Source organism: Phaenicophaeus curvirostris, chromosome 2, assembly GCF_032191515.1.
Source record: "Phaenicophaeus curvirostris isolate KB17595 chromosome 2, BPBGC_Pcur_1.0, whole genome shotgun sequence".
Taxonomy (NCBI): Eukaryota; Metazoa; Chordata; class Aves; order Cuculiformes; family Cuculidae; genus Phaenicophaeus; species Phaenicophaeus curvirostris.
In genome coordinates, this window is record NC_091393.1 from 76286131 (window position 1) to 76300557 (window position 14427).

Sequence of the window (14427 nt, forward strand, 5' to 3'; positions counted from 1 at the left end):
GAAAGTTTATGATGCCATGATACAGGGCTCCCTCTTCATTTATCTCCACTCTTCTTTTAAGTATCTGTACAAAATGCCCTGCTGGCCCATCTGAAGATGAGTGATAAGCAGCTGATCTACTGTGTTTTACTGAATGTCTCTTATCTAAGCCAGTCTCCTTAAGCAAGCCATATGCTGCAAACATACTTTGAAATGTCTCCATAATAATCCGAGAAGTAGAACTGTTTGTCAAGTAGCATACACACTACTGCTGGCCACTTGGAATAACCATCAGCCACAAGTAGGTACATATGCTCATTGTGATCTGCAAAAATCAGCACGGTGTCTCTGCCAAGGCTTCGCAAATGCTTTCTAGTTTTGATAACTACCATTCACTTTGGCTAATTTCTCTTTTTACGTGGAGTTTCAAGCCTCATTACCAACCACGAATATGTAACAAACTGCTCCTTTCTATTTGTTATGGTGATATTCATGCCTTTCATCCAACATCCCAACATGAAAGATTTATGGTATTAATTACGCATATCATAGTAAACAGTCATTCTCTACTGTCGATTACATTTTTTCTGCTGGAATAAGGATGAAAGTCTTGAACTGCTTATCATTTGACCAGCCAAAACCCAAATGATTATTGTGCTATTATATACAAAGCTGGAGCTTAGTTTCTATGGGTAATGTCTTCAGATGCAGCTACATGGTTCAGGAGTTTGACTATCCCATTTTGAAAAACAACTTAGAAACTTAATCACAGCTAAATGCAGGGCTTGTCTACGCAAGGAGTTATTCAGGAATAGCTTTTCAAAATCAAAGATTAATTCTAGACCTGTTGTCTAGAGGCTGTCTTTCACAACAGCAGGCTGCATTAAGCCAGCTTGCCTTCCCGCATTGCAAGCTATGCTTGCTTTAAAGACACCACAGAGCAAGAACAACCCTGGCATTTGTCTTGCTAGAGTTAGCAGCTACAGGACTGTGGTAGCTAAGCTGCTGCAGCCCTCAAGCTTCAAACTGCATCCCATAATAAGCCAGCAAGCTGGATTTATAAGATCACTACCGAGTTGCATAGCCAGGCATAGAGTATATGTGTTTGTCAGCAATCCAAAAGTAAGCATGGACCTAAGGTGTAGGTGCCCCATAACTTATTTAGCAAGGACTCAACATTGCTGCCAGGTACCCCAGGAGCAAAGGGCTCAGCACATACTGCAAAACCCACTCAGGATGTTGTCTGAACAGATGGAACACTGGCCAGGCCGAGCTCCACACTATTACAGCTGTACCGGGATCAGTAACTGAAACAGCTAATTTAAAGCTAGCTCAAAAGTGCACCCACAATTTACAGTTCTGCTTCTGCGTAGGCATAGAGTACGTGCACCTCAAGTAAATTTGTATGCAAAAACATTCCCTTAATCCCACTGTCTTGCTGCATTGGAAAGTTCCTGTCTTCTTACTCATTTTCCAAGTAGTCCTCATTTGTAGAAGTACAGGGAATTGCAAGGCATGGTCTTTCACTACGCCTTAACATAGGGATATTCCCAGCATGCAGCTAACACCACTGCCCACTTCCAAGTTCCAGCTTCCAGAGATAAGGTCTTCTTATCCAGCAATTATTTGATGACTGATTGAGATAATCTCCTTCTCAAACATGTACTTGTGAATTTTAATTGCTCTAAACAACAACAAAAAAATCTTTTTAAAAAAACCTCCAAACCAACAAACCAAAAAAATCACCGATGTTAATTCCTTTCAGCCTTCATTAGCATTTGGGAAATAAACACTAGAGATTTCTTCTTTCTACTTGTAAGAAAAATAGGAATGCAGCTTAGCACATACTTAAAATAACAAAACATGTTAGAATATTCAAACTTTCTTTTTCCTTCTTCAAAAGCTGTGCTTTGCCCTGGCATCCCGAATCCTTAGTTTGGAGATAACTGGATCCAGAGCCTGTTTTCAGTGGCTTATTCCTTCTTACAGAGGATGTATTTACCTTGGTTCTATCAGCCACAGGGATTGCACTTAATACCAGCTGCACTTTACTGGAGAAAAAAGGATGGTTAAAAGTTTGCTGATGTTCGATTCTCCATTCTACCACAGGCAAATCACTTAATCTCCATCTCATTTCCCCACATGTAGAGTGGAATAACTGTAGGCAACAGAGGCATTGTGAAGGTGGAAGTTCATAGATATTACAGCAATGGGAAACACATAAACCCACAAGATACTCTATTTGTACACTCCAAGAGGGATTTTCAGGGTCAAACAGCTGCAGTGGAAATTCTCCAAACCAGTTAAGTTTTCTTAACCTGCCAGCTGGATTCACTTGACTGTCAGGGGAGTTCAGTCTCCCATCACCACCTGGCTCTTGCTGCTCAGGTAACTTTTGTGAGCTTCAATTTCTCACATCTCTCTTATTTTGAGGGATGATCCAAGTTAGAATAATCTTTTTAATAAACTTGGCAAGAAACAGTCATTCTTCAACCTCGTTCTACAAATGCCTTTTTCCACTGTGCAAGGCACGCAACAAGCACCAGAAGGTGAAGCAGCATTTGTAAGCAATTTTGCCCTGTTTCTCAAACATCTGTCTGAATCCCATCTTTGTTTTTCCTTTTTATTTCATCACAAAGACACACAAGAGATGCACAAGATTCCCATCCACACTTATTTTAAAACAATTTATGCCAATTAGTGAAGGACCATTTCCTTCTAAAACAGGAGCAGCAACAACAAGCAGCTACTCTTGTATTAAACGTCCACCTGCAGACATCCTAACACCTCTCTCACAGCTTGACTTTAGCTTTCAATGTTATGTCAAATCATCTTAGGCGACATTTGCTAATTTGTCTTTAGAAACTGCCCTTTGTCAGTTGCTATCCTCACTCCACCCATTCCATCATTTCCACTTACACAAATGCAGCATAAGTATCCTACACTACAGCTCACAGCAGAGAGAAACCACAAGCCAGCACACTGCAGCCAGATGTATTTTTAGTCACGTCAGTGATAACCCCCTTATGAAATGCAAAAGGACAACAGCAAACACCACATCCACAAGCAATTTGCAGCATGAGTGAAAGAAGCAACAAGAAAGCAAGAGGCTGGCCAGATTGATAAAAGTTGCTTGAGATTTTTTCTCGCCACCTTGCTGCACCATCTCCCTGGAGGCCAGCAGCACAGACCCATGACCTGCTCACAGAGCAGCGCTGGTGACTCCAAATCACCAGGCCACTCCAACAACATGACTGTCCCCAACGTCTGTCCTGCCTCATATGCAGCCACTGAAATATATAACTACCTCTATACTGCTGTTCATTACTAGCATGACATTAAGAACACGGAGTGCTGTGCAGAAGCGTACAAAGAAAGCAACCTTCTCAGAGGAGTTCAGACATTACTAGACTATAGAATTCTCCATAGATTTTGGGAATACAGTCATACAAGCACACGCTGAAGTAACAATATTGCCTAGTCTAGAAGAACAAGTAGAAAAGTCAAAAGAACTAATCATTTGTATTCAGCTGTCCCTCTCCCTCCAGTTGCCTGGTTAACTTCAGGCATCTCCCTTCATCAGCAGCGGACCACAGTATTTGTGCATTAAAACTAAAGGTACTACCAGTCAGAAGCTGACCTGGAATATAATGCAGCCAATGTGCTGGTACAGAGTCCCCAAGTCATGTTTTCCAAGAGCGACAGCACTAGCATCAATCAAGTACCTCTTCTGTCGCACCCTCAGCTCTGCTGCCTCACAGAACCAAGGAGATAGACTGCAGCACTACTGCTCTCACCCCAACAGTTTAGAGACCCTGAGAGCCAGTCATACCCTGCTGTCTTCTTTTCTCCCTCAACCAGAGCCTTGGATGGGCCCTGAGCAACCTGATCTAGCCAGAGGTGTCCCTGCCCATAGCAAGGGGATTGGAACTGGATGACATTTAAGGTCCCTTCCAACCCAAACCATTCTATGAAAACCACAACCATACAGGATTTATGAGCCCACACTCACTTTGTTTTGTGGGGAATGGACAATGAGACGCTCCTGGAAGGAAAGAATAGCACTTCCCCACTCCAGAATAGTATTACAAAGGAGAGGAAAAGAAAAATCATGAACCACTTGGGAACAATGTGAAGAGGAGAGGCAGGAGATGGCCTCTTCTCCCAAGTGACAGGGGATGGGACAAGAAGGAATGGCCTCAAGCTCTGCCAGGGGAGGTTCAGACTTGACATCAGGAAAAAAATTTTCACGGAAAGGGTCATTGGGCACTGGAACAGACTGCCCGGGGAGGTGGTTGAGTCACCATCCCCGAAGGTGTTTAAAAGATGGGTGGATGAGGTGCTGAGGGGCATGGTTGACTGATGGATAGGAACGGTTGGACTCAATGATCCAGTGGGTCCTTTCCAACCTAGTGGTTCTATGATTCAGACCCTAAAATGCCCGAGGCAGAGACGCAAAGCAGCACGCAAGCAGCCAGCGCCCAAAACCTGGAAGCAGCAGCTCAATCTCGGGCGCTCCACCCCGCGAACTTCGGCCTCACTCCGAGCCTCCGGGAAGATGGAGAGTCAGGATTTTTCCCAAGCCCACCAAGGTGGGAACGGAGAGGACCAGCTTCCTCCGTGCTCAGCCGCCCTGGGGACACGCTGCCACCCCCCGACGCGCGCCCAGCCCTGCCGTGCCCTGTCCCACCCTGGTTTTGGGTGCTCCCGAAGCGGTTTCCAGCGGGTCTGCCCCGAGGAAGGGGCGCATCCCCGGGCACCCCCTCCCCGGCCGGCGGGGCGGTGCAACGCCTCCCTCTGCCGGGCAGCGGCGGAGCGGCACGGACCCGCCGCCCAGATGTGCCGCCATCCGCCCCAGATGTGCGCCGCAGCTGGAGAGGAGGGGCGGCTTCGTTCTCCTTCGCCTTCGTCTGGAGGAAAAGCGGGAGCCGCCTGCAGCCGGTGCGCTGCACCTGGGCAGAAGTCAGGAAAGCAACCGGGGTGTCAGCATCTTCATTCCAAGAAACGCCCGACACGGAGCATGAAAATTCTCTGCCTCCCAGCAAGCGCAGTCACAGCTAAACTGTTGGTAACAGCCCTTCTCTGACTTAACTTTTGTTGAGTGGAGATCAGCTGATGCCTGGGATCTCCCTTTCCTGGCTCCACTTCTCTAGTTCTCTCCTACGGCTTTAATGCGGTGCTTTTGATCATCAGCTCCACAGGCTATCATACATTTAATTTCTTCTTTTAAACAAGTGCTTGGCTATAAAAAAAACCCCAAACCTCTGTCATTCCTTCAACCCCTTCCCCCAAATAAAGGATAGATAAAAGCTTTATTCTTTTCAAATCAAGTACTTCGGATCCTAACAGCAGATATCTCATCAGTTAATCTTGAGCACAGAGACACGAAACGCACACCCTCCTCGCCCACATCTTTGCAGCGCATTGATCTCTCTGGTGGATCCTGGAGGCCCGGCCATATCTCTATTCTTCTGTGCGGTGTCAGTGCCATATCCCTCCCCTCACTTTCACAAGCCTGAGGGATACCAGCATGTTTTCCCTTTCTGAATTTAAACCCACGTAACTGGCAAAAGGTGGCTAAGACATGGACACTTGATGCATTCACCTTGACTGCTTGAGGGCAGAAATGGTCTCAAAGTTTTCTTCATAGGTTCAGTCTATTCAAGACCTGGGCTACCAGGTATAGCCTAAAGAAACCCATATTGTATTACAAGATACAGGTACCCACAGCATCTCCAAGAGCAAACCAACATTTTCCACTGTCTCTTGTCTGGAAGGAACCCACGACAAGTGGAACACTCATCTTCCCAATAGCAAAGTGTAGCGCCCTCTGAATACACAACACAGAACCCCCTTTGCACAATACCATCATCTCACCCGCTCTGCTAAGAACTTCCTCAGTGAACTGTCTTCTCCCCAGAGTGCCACAGGCAAACCAGCTGACAGTGGACTTGCCTTATGCTGGCTAAAGAAACTTCAGGATATTTCCACAAATGGAGAAAGAAACGCCCTCCACCCCAAGCAGTTTTTCACTAGTAGAAATGTATTCATCTCTGCTTTTACCTGTCTATTAATATTGGGCAGAGAGTAATTTTCCCCCACTCCTCAACTCTGCTCTCCTCATAACAAGCTGCAGCCATACAGGCAAGACTCACAGAATCATAGGATGTCCTGAGTTGGAAAGGATCCACAAGGATCATGGAATACAACCCCTGTCCCTACATAGGACAAACCCAACATTCACACCATGCATCTGAGGACGTTGTCCAAATGCTTCTTGAATATTGTCAGGCTTGGCACCACGACTACATCCCTGAGGAGCCTGTTCCAGTGTTCCACCACCCTCTGGGTGAAGAATCTTCCCCTAATATCCAACCTAAACCTGTCCCGGTACATCATCCTGCCATTCCTTTAGGTCCTATCACTGGTTGTCAGAGAGAAGAGATCCGTGCCTACTCCTCCTCCCCTTGTGAGGAAGCAGTAGACCGTGATGAGGTCTCCCCTCAGTCTTCTCCAGGATGAACAGTTAAATGACTTTACCCACTCCTCATACGCCTTCCCCTCTAAATCCTTCACCAAATTTGTGGCCCTCCTCTGGACACTCTCCAGTAGCTTTATATCATTTTTATACTGTGGCACCCAAAACTGCACACAGTATTCAATGTGGGGCCATGCCAGTGTGGAGTAGGGCAGGACAATCACCTCCCGCTTAGGCACAGGCTATGCTTAATGAGCCACGAGAGCACAGTATGTGTGGAGGGAGGGACTGAAAGCCTGAAACTGCACTGTTCACGAAAGCAGAATAGCAGCAACCCCAGTCAAAACACGCAGAAAACAGTAGGGCTTCTGGTTGATGGGAAGTGTCACAAGAGCTCTGAATTTCCAGCATGGAAGCCACTTTGTCTTGTTACTTAAAAATAAGAACAGCAGCCTCTGCAGCACATCATCCCTTACTGCCACTGCTGAATTGCTGTCTGACTACTGAACCTCCAAGGCCATCTTCTGTGGCATCCACTTACTGGAAGCCACTTACTATATCTCCTTCCCCTACATCTTAAGCTCATCTGAAATACGTATATATATTTCATAAAAATCCAGTGCAAACCTGACACGGTGATAATTTTAAAAGCTATGCTGCTCATGTCAAATTATTCAACATCTGTCTTCATGTTCCCACAAAAATTAGCATAGGATGGTGGTTTCTGATGACACCTATAGTGAAATATTTTGACTTCTACCAGCAAGTTGCAAACAACCTGTCAAGACGATAATGTCAGTTTTCTAGTACTGCATATTAAAGCCAATTGAGGGCTTATCTGGTGTGTGAAGCTACTGACCTGACCTAAAAACAGAGGCTCTGGTGTCACAGGAGGGTGAATCTAACACATTACAGCTGCAGAACAGCAAGGCACACTGAAGTGCAGAGCTGGACAGATTGAATGCTTTGACCTTAAAGAGCTGCTGAAGAACTATGCAAATCTTTGACTCAGTCCTTAGATGAGACTACTTCTATAGCCATCCAGTTACAAAACCCATTCCTGTAATAAAAAGGCTACAGCCTCAACCACCACAGATTTAAGGACTGAACAACAAGGAGAAATAGCCGAGCACAAAGGAGATGTGTACCTATGTGTATATATACACAGACACGGATATATATATACACTAGGCATATACGGTTTGGTGCACCAGTGTACTCATACATCGCATTTTGCAAACAGAATCAGCCAAAAAGGGACACACAGGAGTCAGCTCTACCACTATTTTAGCCAGTAATTTGCTCACCCATTTCTAAGGGCACAGAGTCGGGCAACAGGGTACACGAAGATAACAGCAAGACAGCTGAAGATCTCCTTGTCTGGACTCCTGTTCCAGCTGGCAAAACAGCTGGAGGCAGGGGAGAGGGACTGATCCAGGTCACTAGGCTCAAGGTTAACATCAGAGTGCAGCTGTGCCCTCAGAATCTGGCAGCCAAAGACATGCATGCACACAGATTGCAAGAGGGTGTGCAGCATCCTGCATGGAAAACTCTAGGAAAAGAGGCTTTTGCTTTACAGGTAAAAGGGGCAGGAAAACAATCATATCATACATACATGAAACGAAAGAGTGCAGGCGTTTATGGCCTGAGCCTGGGATATATTTTACCATGACACTCCTCCATCACAAATGCAAGAAAACATTCCTCCACTAGATTTTTTGACTGCCCGTAGAGGCATCTCATGGGCGATTCAGTGTGCAGGTGTCTCCTTCAAAGAGCTTCACTGGGCCATTTATTCCCCACCTCGGAAGCCAGGGCAGGACTACTCTGTACTGCAAGTGCTGCAGCCCCACCAGTTTCAAGTGCCTGAAGTGATGCGGCCCAAGCAAACCCTCTGATCATGGTGCCAGGCAACTTCCCTGCCGCCCAGACAAGCTTTCCCTTTATTACCTTTCCATCACCTTGTTGTAGCCCCTCATCACATACTATGATGACCATTCCTGACAAGCTTTTTCTGTAGGTGAATTTTGAGAGGCAGGGGACAAAACATCGTACTCTTTCATTCAGCCTGAAAGGCTGCTGCTGATAAGATGGACTGTGCTGGTTGCAAGACAACTCAGAAATGTTAATTGCATACTGAACACGGAGTAAACAGAGCACCAGAGCTACGCAAGTCCCAAAGTCTGCAAGGCTGACTAGAAAGCAAGAGGCATACTCCTCTCCCCAGAAACACTCCCTTTTCTCCCCTGTCAATCTAATTTATAGTCTTCAAGTGTTGGTAACTCCAGACCTGGAAGGAAGAGTCTCCTTTCTCCTTATCTCTTCCTCTCTTCCCTCAAATTATGGTATTTCCTAGCGATCTATTACAGCTTGCTCTTCATCTTGAGCAGCAGCATTAATGCACTGGGATTGAAAGGCACGTGCAGACTAGGAAATGCGTTACCACAAAACGCTAATAAAAGTTGCCTCTTGGCAGTCTGCTGAACTGCCTTCTGCATCAGGCCAGCCTTGTCTCACTGCAACAAACAAGGCTGAAAGGATGGGGGCAGATAATGAGAAGAGGGTTTCAGACACACTTCAGTCATTATAACAAATGCCAATTTACCCAACAAGCCCCTTCAGGTAGCAGGCTAAAAGCACCTTGACTCCTAATTAAATTGTATCTCCATTGCAAACGCTCTTTTCCCAGAAACCCCCTTACATGCATTTTATTTATACCATTCATCTCAATAAGCCTCTCCAACAACTCTGCTCTCCTAGACAGAGGTCTTTTGTGCACATCCATGTGGGTGTATTCTTTAAAGGGTACATCACATGGATACTTTATCTCATTTAATCTGATTTAATCTCAGCAGATTTAGTAAAGTAAAATATATTTATAGACCCATATAGATGCCTTTCCCAATCTCCATCACCATAAATAAATATTCAAAAGCAGATCTGAAACACAACACTCGAGTTCCCATAATTTCTACATTAAGTGCCACAAGACCAACATTCACAACAGAACAGTCAAGTACAGATTAAAGCTATGATAAAGACAGTAGCATTTAGGACAAACCAAAGTGGAGGGGGCAGTAGGACTAGTTTCTAATCCTGCTTTATATATCCTTGCAAATATAACAGTATTCATCCAGCTCTGCTTGAGCCATCAATAACAGCAATCTCGCATCTAAACAGTGCTGGCTGAACAAGGCATGAAATCAGTGCAGGGTAGCGGACTCAAGGCAGAATTGAGAAAACCAATATGAAAACTATTAGTCACTGCAGAAGTTTGTGGTGTGCTAATTCCACAGGACACTGCTCTGGGCTGCACATGGAGACCACTATGTATTAAGGCTCCTGGAAGGTCTCAGATAGTTTGAAGAGGTAGAGGAGGGAGAGGAGAGAAGAGATTCGATTCCTCCTTTGTCTAGTTAAGTAAGAGAAAAGATAGAAATAATGTACCATTTTGGCTTAAAAGGATGCCTTCATCTTAGTGCATGTCTATATTTGCGCTTTCTTTTGTACATAGCTTCTCCAATCTCTCTCTGAGAGAAAAAGACAAACATCAGTAAGTTATTCTGAAGATCTAATTTAGCATCAACTCTATCAAATGCACGTTAACTGAAGTGGATGAAAAAATCCAGCAGGCAACATTCTAAGGCATATTTAAGCAAAGCCAGTTTTAAGCTCTGTCCTTATTGCCACAATCTTGAGCAGAGAAGCCATTCTACAGCAAGTGACAGCTAGTCTGCAGCATGCACAGTAAAACAAAATTAAAAAGTTCAACTAGAAGCAGATTACTTGTTTGAAAGGACTAAATAGCTTGTCCTGACCAGGTTTCTGTACCATAAACTCATTCTAGTACTCATCTTTCTAGCCTTCAGAGGGTCCTACAGTTTTCCTCTGGACATGCAGGGAGAAAACACATAACTGGAAGGAAGAAAAAAGAAAGGAAGCTAAACACTCTCTTTTTAAAATGGTTATTTTACAAAACAGACCCAAACTCAAATTAACATCCCAGTCCTCAAGAAGAAAGGACGAATTGTTTCCATTAAAGAAATACATCATTAAAAAGTGACCTACAAAGACTTACCCGTACTCAGTGAGACTGAACTGGTCTTTGCCAGAGCTCACACAAGAGACTGCCTGCATGCTGTTAAAAAAGGGGGGAGCGGGGGGGCTGGATTCTCTCACTGGGGTCTCTCTTCAGAGCTCAGAGAGCTTGGCTTGTTAGAGGCAGAGGCATGCCTTCCAGGAGGACTTTACAGCAAAGGACAACTGAGTTGTAAAGCCAAGATAAAGCCGGCTTGTTGTGAGAGGCAAGTCTTGTGGGGTTGCTTTTATTTATTTTTTCCCAGTGTATTCGAAATGCAGATCTTGTAAAGCAAGAATTAAGAGAGGGCTGAGAGAGGGAAAAGGGGGCTGCACGGCTGGCTAAAGCATATCCCGGCTGCCCTCTAAACCCAGGGTTTGTGCTCAGCGGGGTCACAGGGTCGCCGTCCCCAGCCTCTGCCCCCTGCCCTCCGAAGCTGAAGGGATGCGGGGGCCCAGACCTCTGAGGGAGACACACGAGCTTGCCATTCCCAACCCATCCTGCAAACAAGGAGGGGAAGCAAGCACCGTAACTGTAATAACAATAATAATAATGATAATAATAATAATAACAACAACAACAGAAAAAGCAAGCAGCTCGACATCAGCTCTGCTGCAGACCACCCTCCACCCACACCCTCGGTCCTAAGCAGAAAATCGTCGGCAAAGTTCATCGGGGTGCAAGAGCATCAAGAGCATCCCCAGCGCTCGCCCCCCGGGCGCGCTGGCAGAGCCGGGGAGCGCCGCCCCGCACGCTGGCACCCCGGGAGAGCGCCGGTAGCCCGGCACGGATCCCCCATCCCGCCCCCGAGGGAGCTGCAGCTCGGAGGAGCCGCGCCAGGCGGGTGCGGGTGCGGGAGCGGGGCCGGGGTCGGTCCCCGCGGAGGCTCCCGCTCCTCCCGGCGGGCTCGTAAACCGGAGGCGGCCAGGGGTTACGGCGAGGAATTATGAAGTAGCGACAGGAGCCGGGAGCCCGATCGCTGCACAAATCTCCCCGCCCGGGCTGCGACGAGCTTCGCCGGCGTCGCTTACTTTCTCCCGCAGGTGATTTTTTAACTTTGATCCCATCGCCGCCGTCTGCGCCCTCGCCTCCCCCCTCCCTCCCTCCCTCCCAACCCGCGACAGCGTCTCTTACCGTAAACCCCTTGTCCCCCACTGTACACCGGCGCCAGAGACAGGAATAAAAAACAGATCCTCTCCATCTTCAAGGCAGAGCCTTCATCGCCGGCGAAGAAAAGCAGCCGAAACAGCCCAGGCAGCATCCAGCGGGGGAGCCAGGAGCCTCCCGAAACGCCGCCCCATGCGCCCCGCTCCGCGCCGGGCACCGGCGCCCCGGGGGCGGAGGAAGGGACCCCCCCGGCACACCGGGGCCGCTCGGGGAGACAATTTAAAAAGAAAATGGGGGAAAGAAAGAAAATAAAGGGAAAAAAGGGTGGAGGAGCGAGGGAAGGAGGCAGGAAAGCGGAGCGCCGCTTCCCCTCGCCAGGTCGCTGGAGGATCTCCAGGAGAAGGGCAGCCTCTCCCGCTCGGCGGGCACCGGGCAGGGGCAGAAGCGGGGCCCGGGCCAGCCCAGCGCAGCCCCCCGGGCCCTGCGGGAGAGGGGTTTTCCTCCTTTGTTGCGCGGGAGCCGCCGAGCGCTGCCCCGAGTCCCGCGCTGCCCCAAGTGCTGCCAACTGGGGCCAACTTGGCAGAGTCCCCGCCCGCCCTCCTCCCGACGAAGCTCTGGCCGCAGCCCCCAAGAGCGAGCGGGGGGGAAGGAGAAGGAGGTGGAGAAAAAGGGGGGGAAGAGAGGGTGGGGGTAGAAGCCAGCTGCTGAAAGGCGGAGGGAGGGATAGGTGATTCTCTCTCCTCTTTTCCAGATCTTCTGGGGAGGGGATTGTTCTAATTAATCAAATCCAAGAAGGATTTTTTTTTTTTTTAAACCGGCTCCCAAGAGCTCCCCCAGCTGCACTGCATCGCCCCAGCCAGCCTGAAGGGAGAAACAAACGAGGAGCAGACACACCACGCGCCCTTGCTCCGCCTGCAGCTCAGCCCAGCGCTCCTCGCCTCCTCCCTAACCTGCCAGCTCCTTCTCCCTTCAAAACTTTCCCTGATGTTGCGTGCCCGGCTCGGGCGGGTGCTTCGCCTCCGCTATTTGCCTGCTCCGCAGATGATTTGCAGCTCTAGAGAGCTCCGTGTCGCTCTCCCTCGACGGCTGCCGGAGCTCCTGGTGGGAGCTGACGGGCTGCGGCTGGAAGGGGAGCCGACGAGGAGGCACAAGAAGCTGGAGACAGTTGGGTTACTCCTGCCAGACGGCGGCTGGAAACTGCTTGGCAGGTCCCTGCCCCACTGCTTTTTTTTTTTTTTTTTCCTCCCCGCCAAAGCGTTAAGATCTGCAAAAGTTAACCGGAGCGTCACAGCTCCCCAGCCCCCGACGGGGCGTCCGGGGGGCACCTCGCCCCTCCCTGCCTGCTGGCTCTGCTGGGAGAGCTATTTTCTTCCCCTTTGGCTTTCCAGGTTTTTTTTTCCCCCTCCCCTCATCACCATTTAATTATCCTTCGGTTTAAAAAAAAAAAATAGAAAAGAAAAAGGAGCCAATTAAAGAGGAGCCCTGCCTCCTGCCCAATTCTGCGAGCCTCCCCTCGCCCCGGCCCAATTAGAGACAGCATCGCAGGGCCGGGGAGAGAAAGGGACTTGCTCCGGGTGGAGAGATCAGCCCGGGGTCCCTCCATCCTCAGGACAGTCGCGGCAAAGGAGACTCGAGATGGGAAAAGCCCCGAGGCGATAGGGGGAGCCGAGACGAGGGGCTCCAGCCGGCTCGGGGGGGCGGGGGGCAGCGCTGGGTGCTGAGAGCGATCTCCTGCGCTGGTGCCGGCGAAGTTTCTTGCCCCCTTCTCCCCCCCCACCCCCCCCCAGGTAAGTCGCGGGTTGTCGGGGCTGCCCGTGCGTGCGGCTCGGGAGCGGCGGCGGGCGCTGTGCGGGTCCCCGCCCGGTGCCCCCGGGACTGCCGGCCTCGGGCTCTGACGATGCTCCTACATAAAAGCCGGATCGGGGAAGCTGCGCGTTTGCCTGTCCCCCCCTTGTCCCCCACCCTGGGGCGAGACAAGAAGGAGGAGACGCTGAGCGGCCGCCCCGGGCATCGCCCCCGGCACCGGGGAGAGCCGGGTGTCCCCCCCCGCCTCGTTCCCCGGGGCTGCTCCCGGTGCTCCCGGCTCTGCCCCGCGGCTCAGCATCCCTGCCGGCTCCCCCTCGAGCCGGAGGGAAAGCGGGTGGAAAGACGTACCCCAGCAGGCGCTGAGTCGCCGTGTGAACGAGTCGTTCCCTGAATAAAAAATATAATTAAAAAAAAAAAAAGAGAGAAAAATAAAAAAAATACTGAGAGATACGATCCTAACGGCGGCTGGCTGCTCTAACAAACAAGTAATTAATAGCTGTAGCCACTAATTAGTAAGCAGTTATTCCTGCTGTAAATGATGCTCAGCGGGAGAGAAAAGCGATAGCGAGCGCCAGGAGGAGAGCAGCGTTAAGGACAGAGCAGCTTCACCCCATGACCAGCACCCCTGCATGCAGGAGGCAAGGCAGCTGGATTTCCCACTGGACCCTCTTCTTTCACTTGTCAGAATGTTGCCACTGTAAAACGGCTTTGTTTGGCTTGATTTTTTTCCCCCTTTGTATCTTTTTTTCCTCCTCTTCCCCCACTCCCCCCCCGCCCCCCCCCCACCTGAGGTAAGGGAGCATTTGCCAAGAAACTGTGGGCTTTGCACTCTGAGGTGTCCTTTCCAAAGATGACAGCATGGAGTGGAGCATTTATGTGCCAACTGGTGTGAGCAACTTTATTTTTTAATACAATAAACCCCTATCTGAGAAGGATTTAATCCTTCCTGCAGTGGGTGGTGGCAACATTAATAAAAGGC

The 14427-nt window shown here is 49.0% G+C and overlaps 1 protein-coding gene across 6 annotated transcripts in view; it reads right to left on the reverse strand.

Annotated features, from left to right (window-relative positions):
* The window catches only part of MDGA1 (MAM domain containing glycosylphosphatidylinositol anchor 1), a 147285-nt gene extending 135379 nt beyond the window's left edge, over positions 1–11906 (reverse strand). For all 6 annotated transcript variants that reach the window (XM_069852537.1, XM_069852538.1, XM_069852536.1 and 3 more), the window contains exon 1: positions 11670–11906. In XM_069852537.1, the coding sequence (XP_069708638.1) occupies positions 11670–11796 (127 nt within the window). In that variant the 5' untranslated portion in view covers positions 11797–11906. The remainder of the gene's footprint in view (positions 1–11669) is intronic.
* Positions 11907–14427: the final 2521 nt, after the last annotated feature.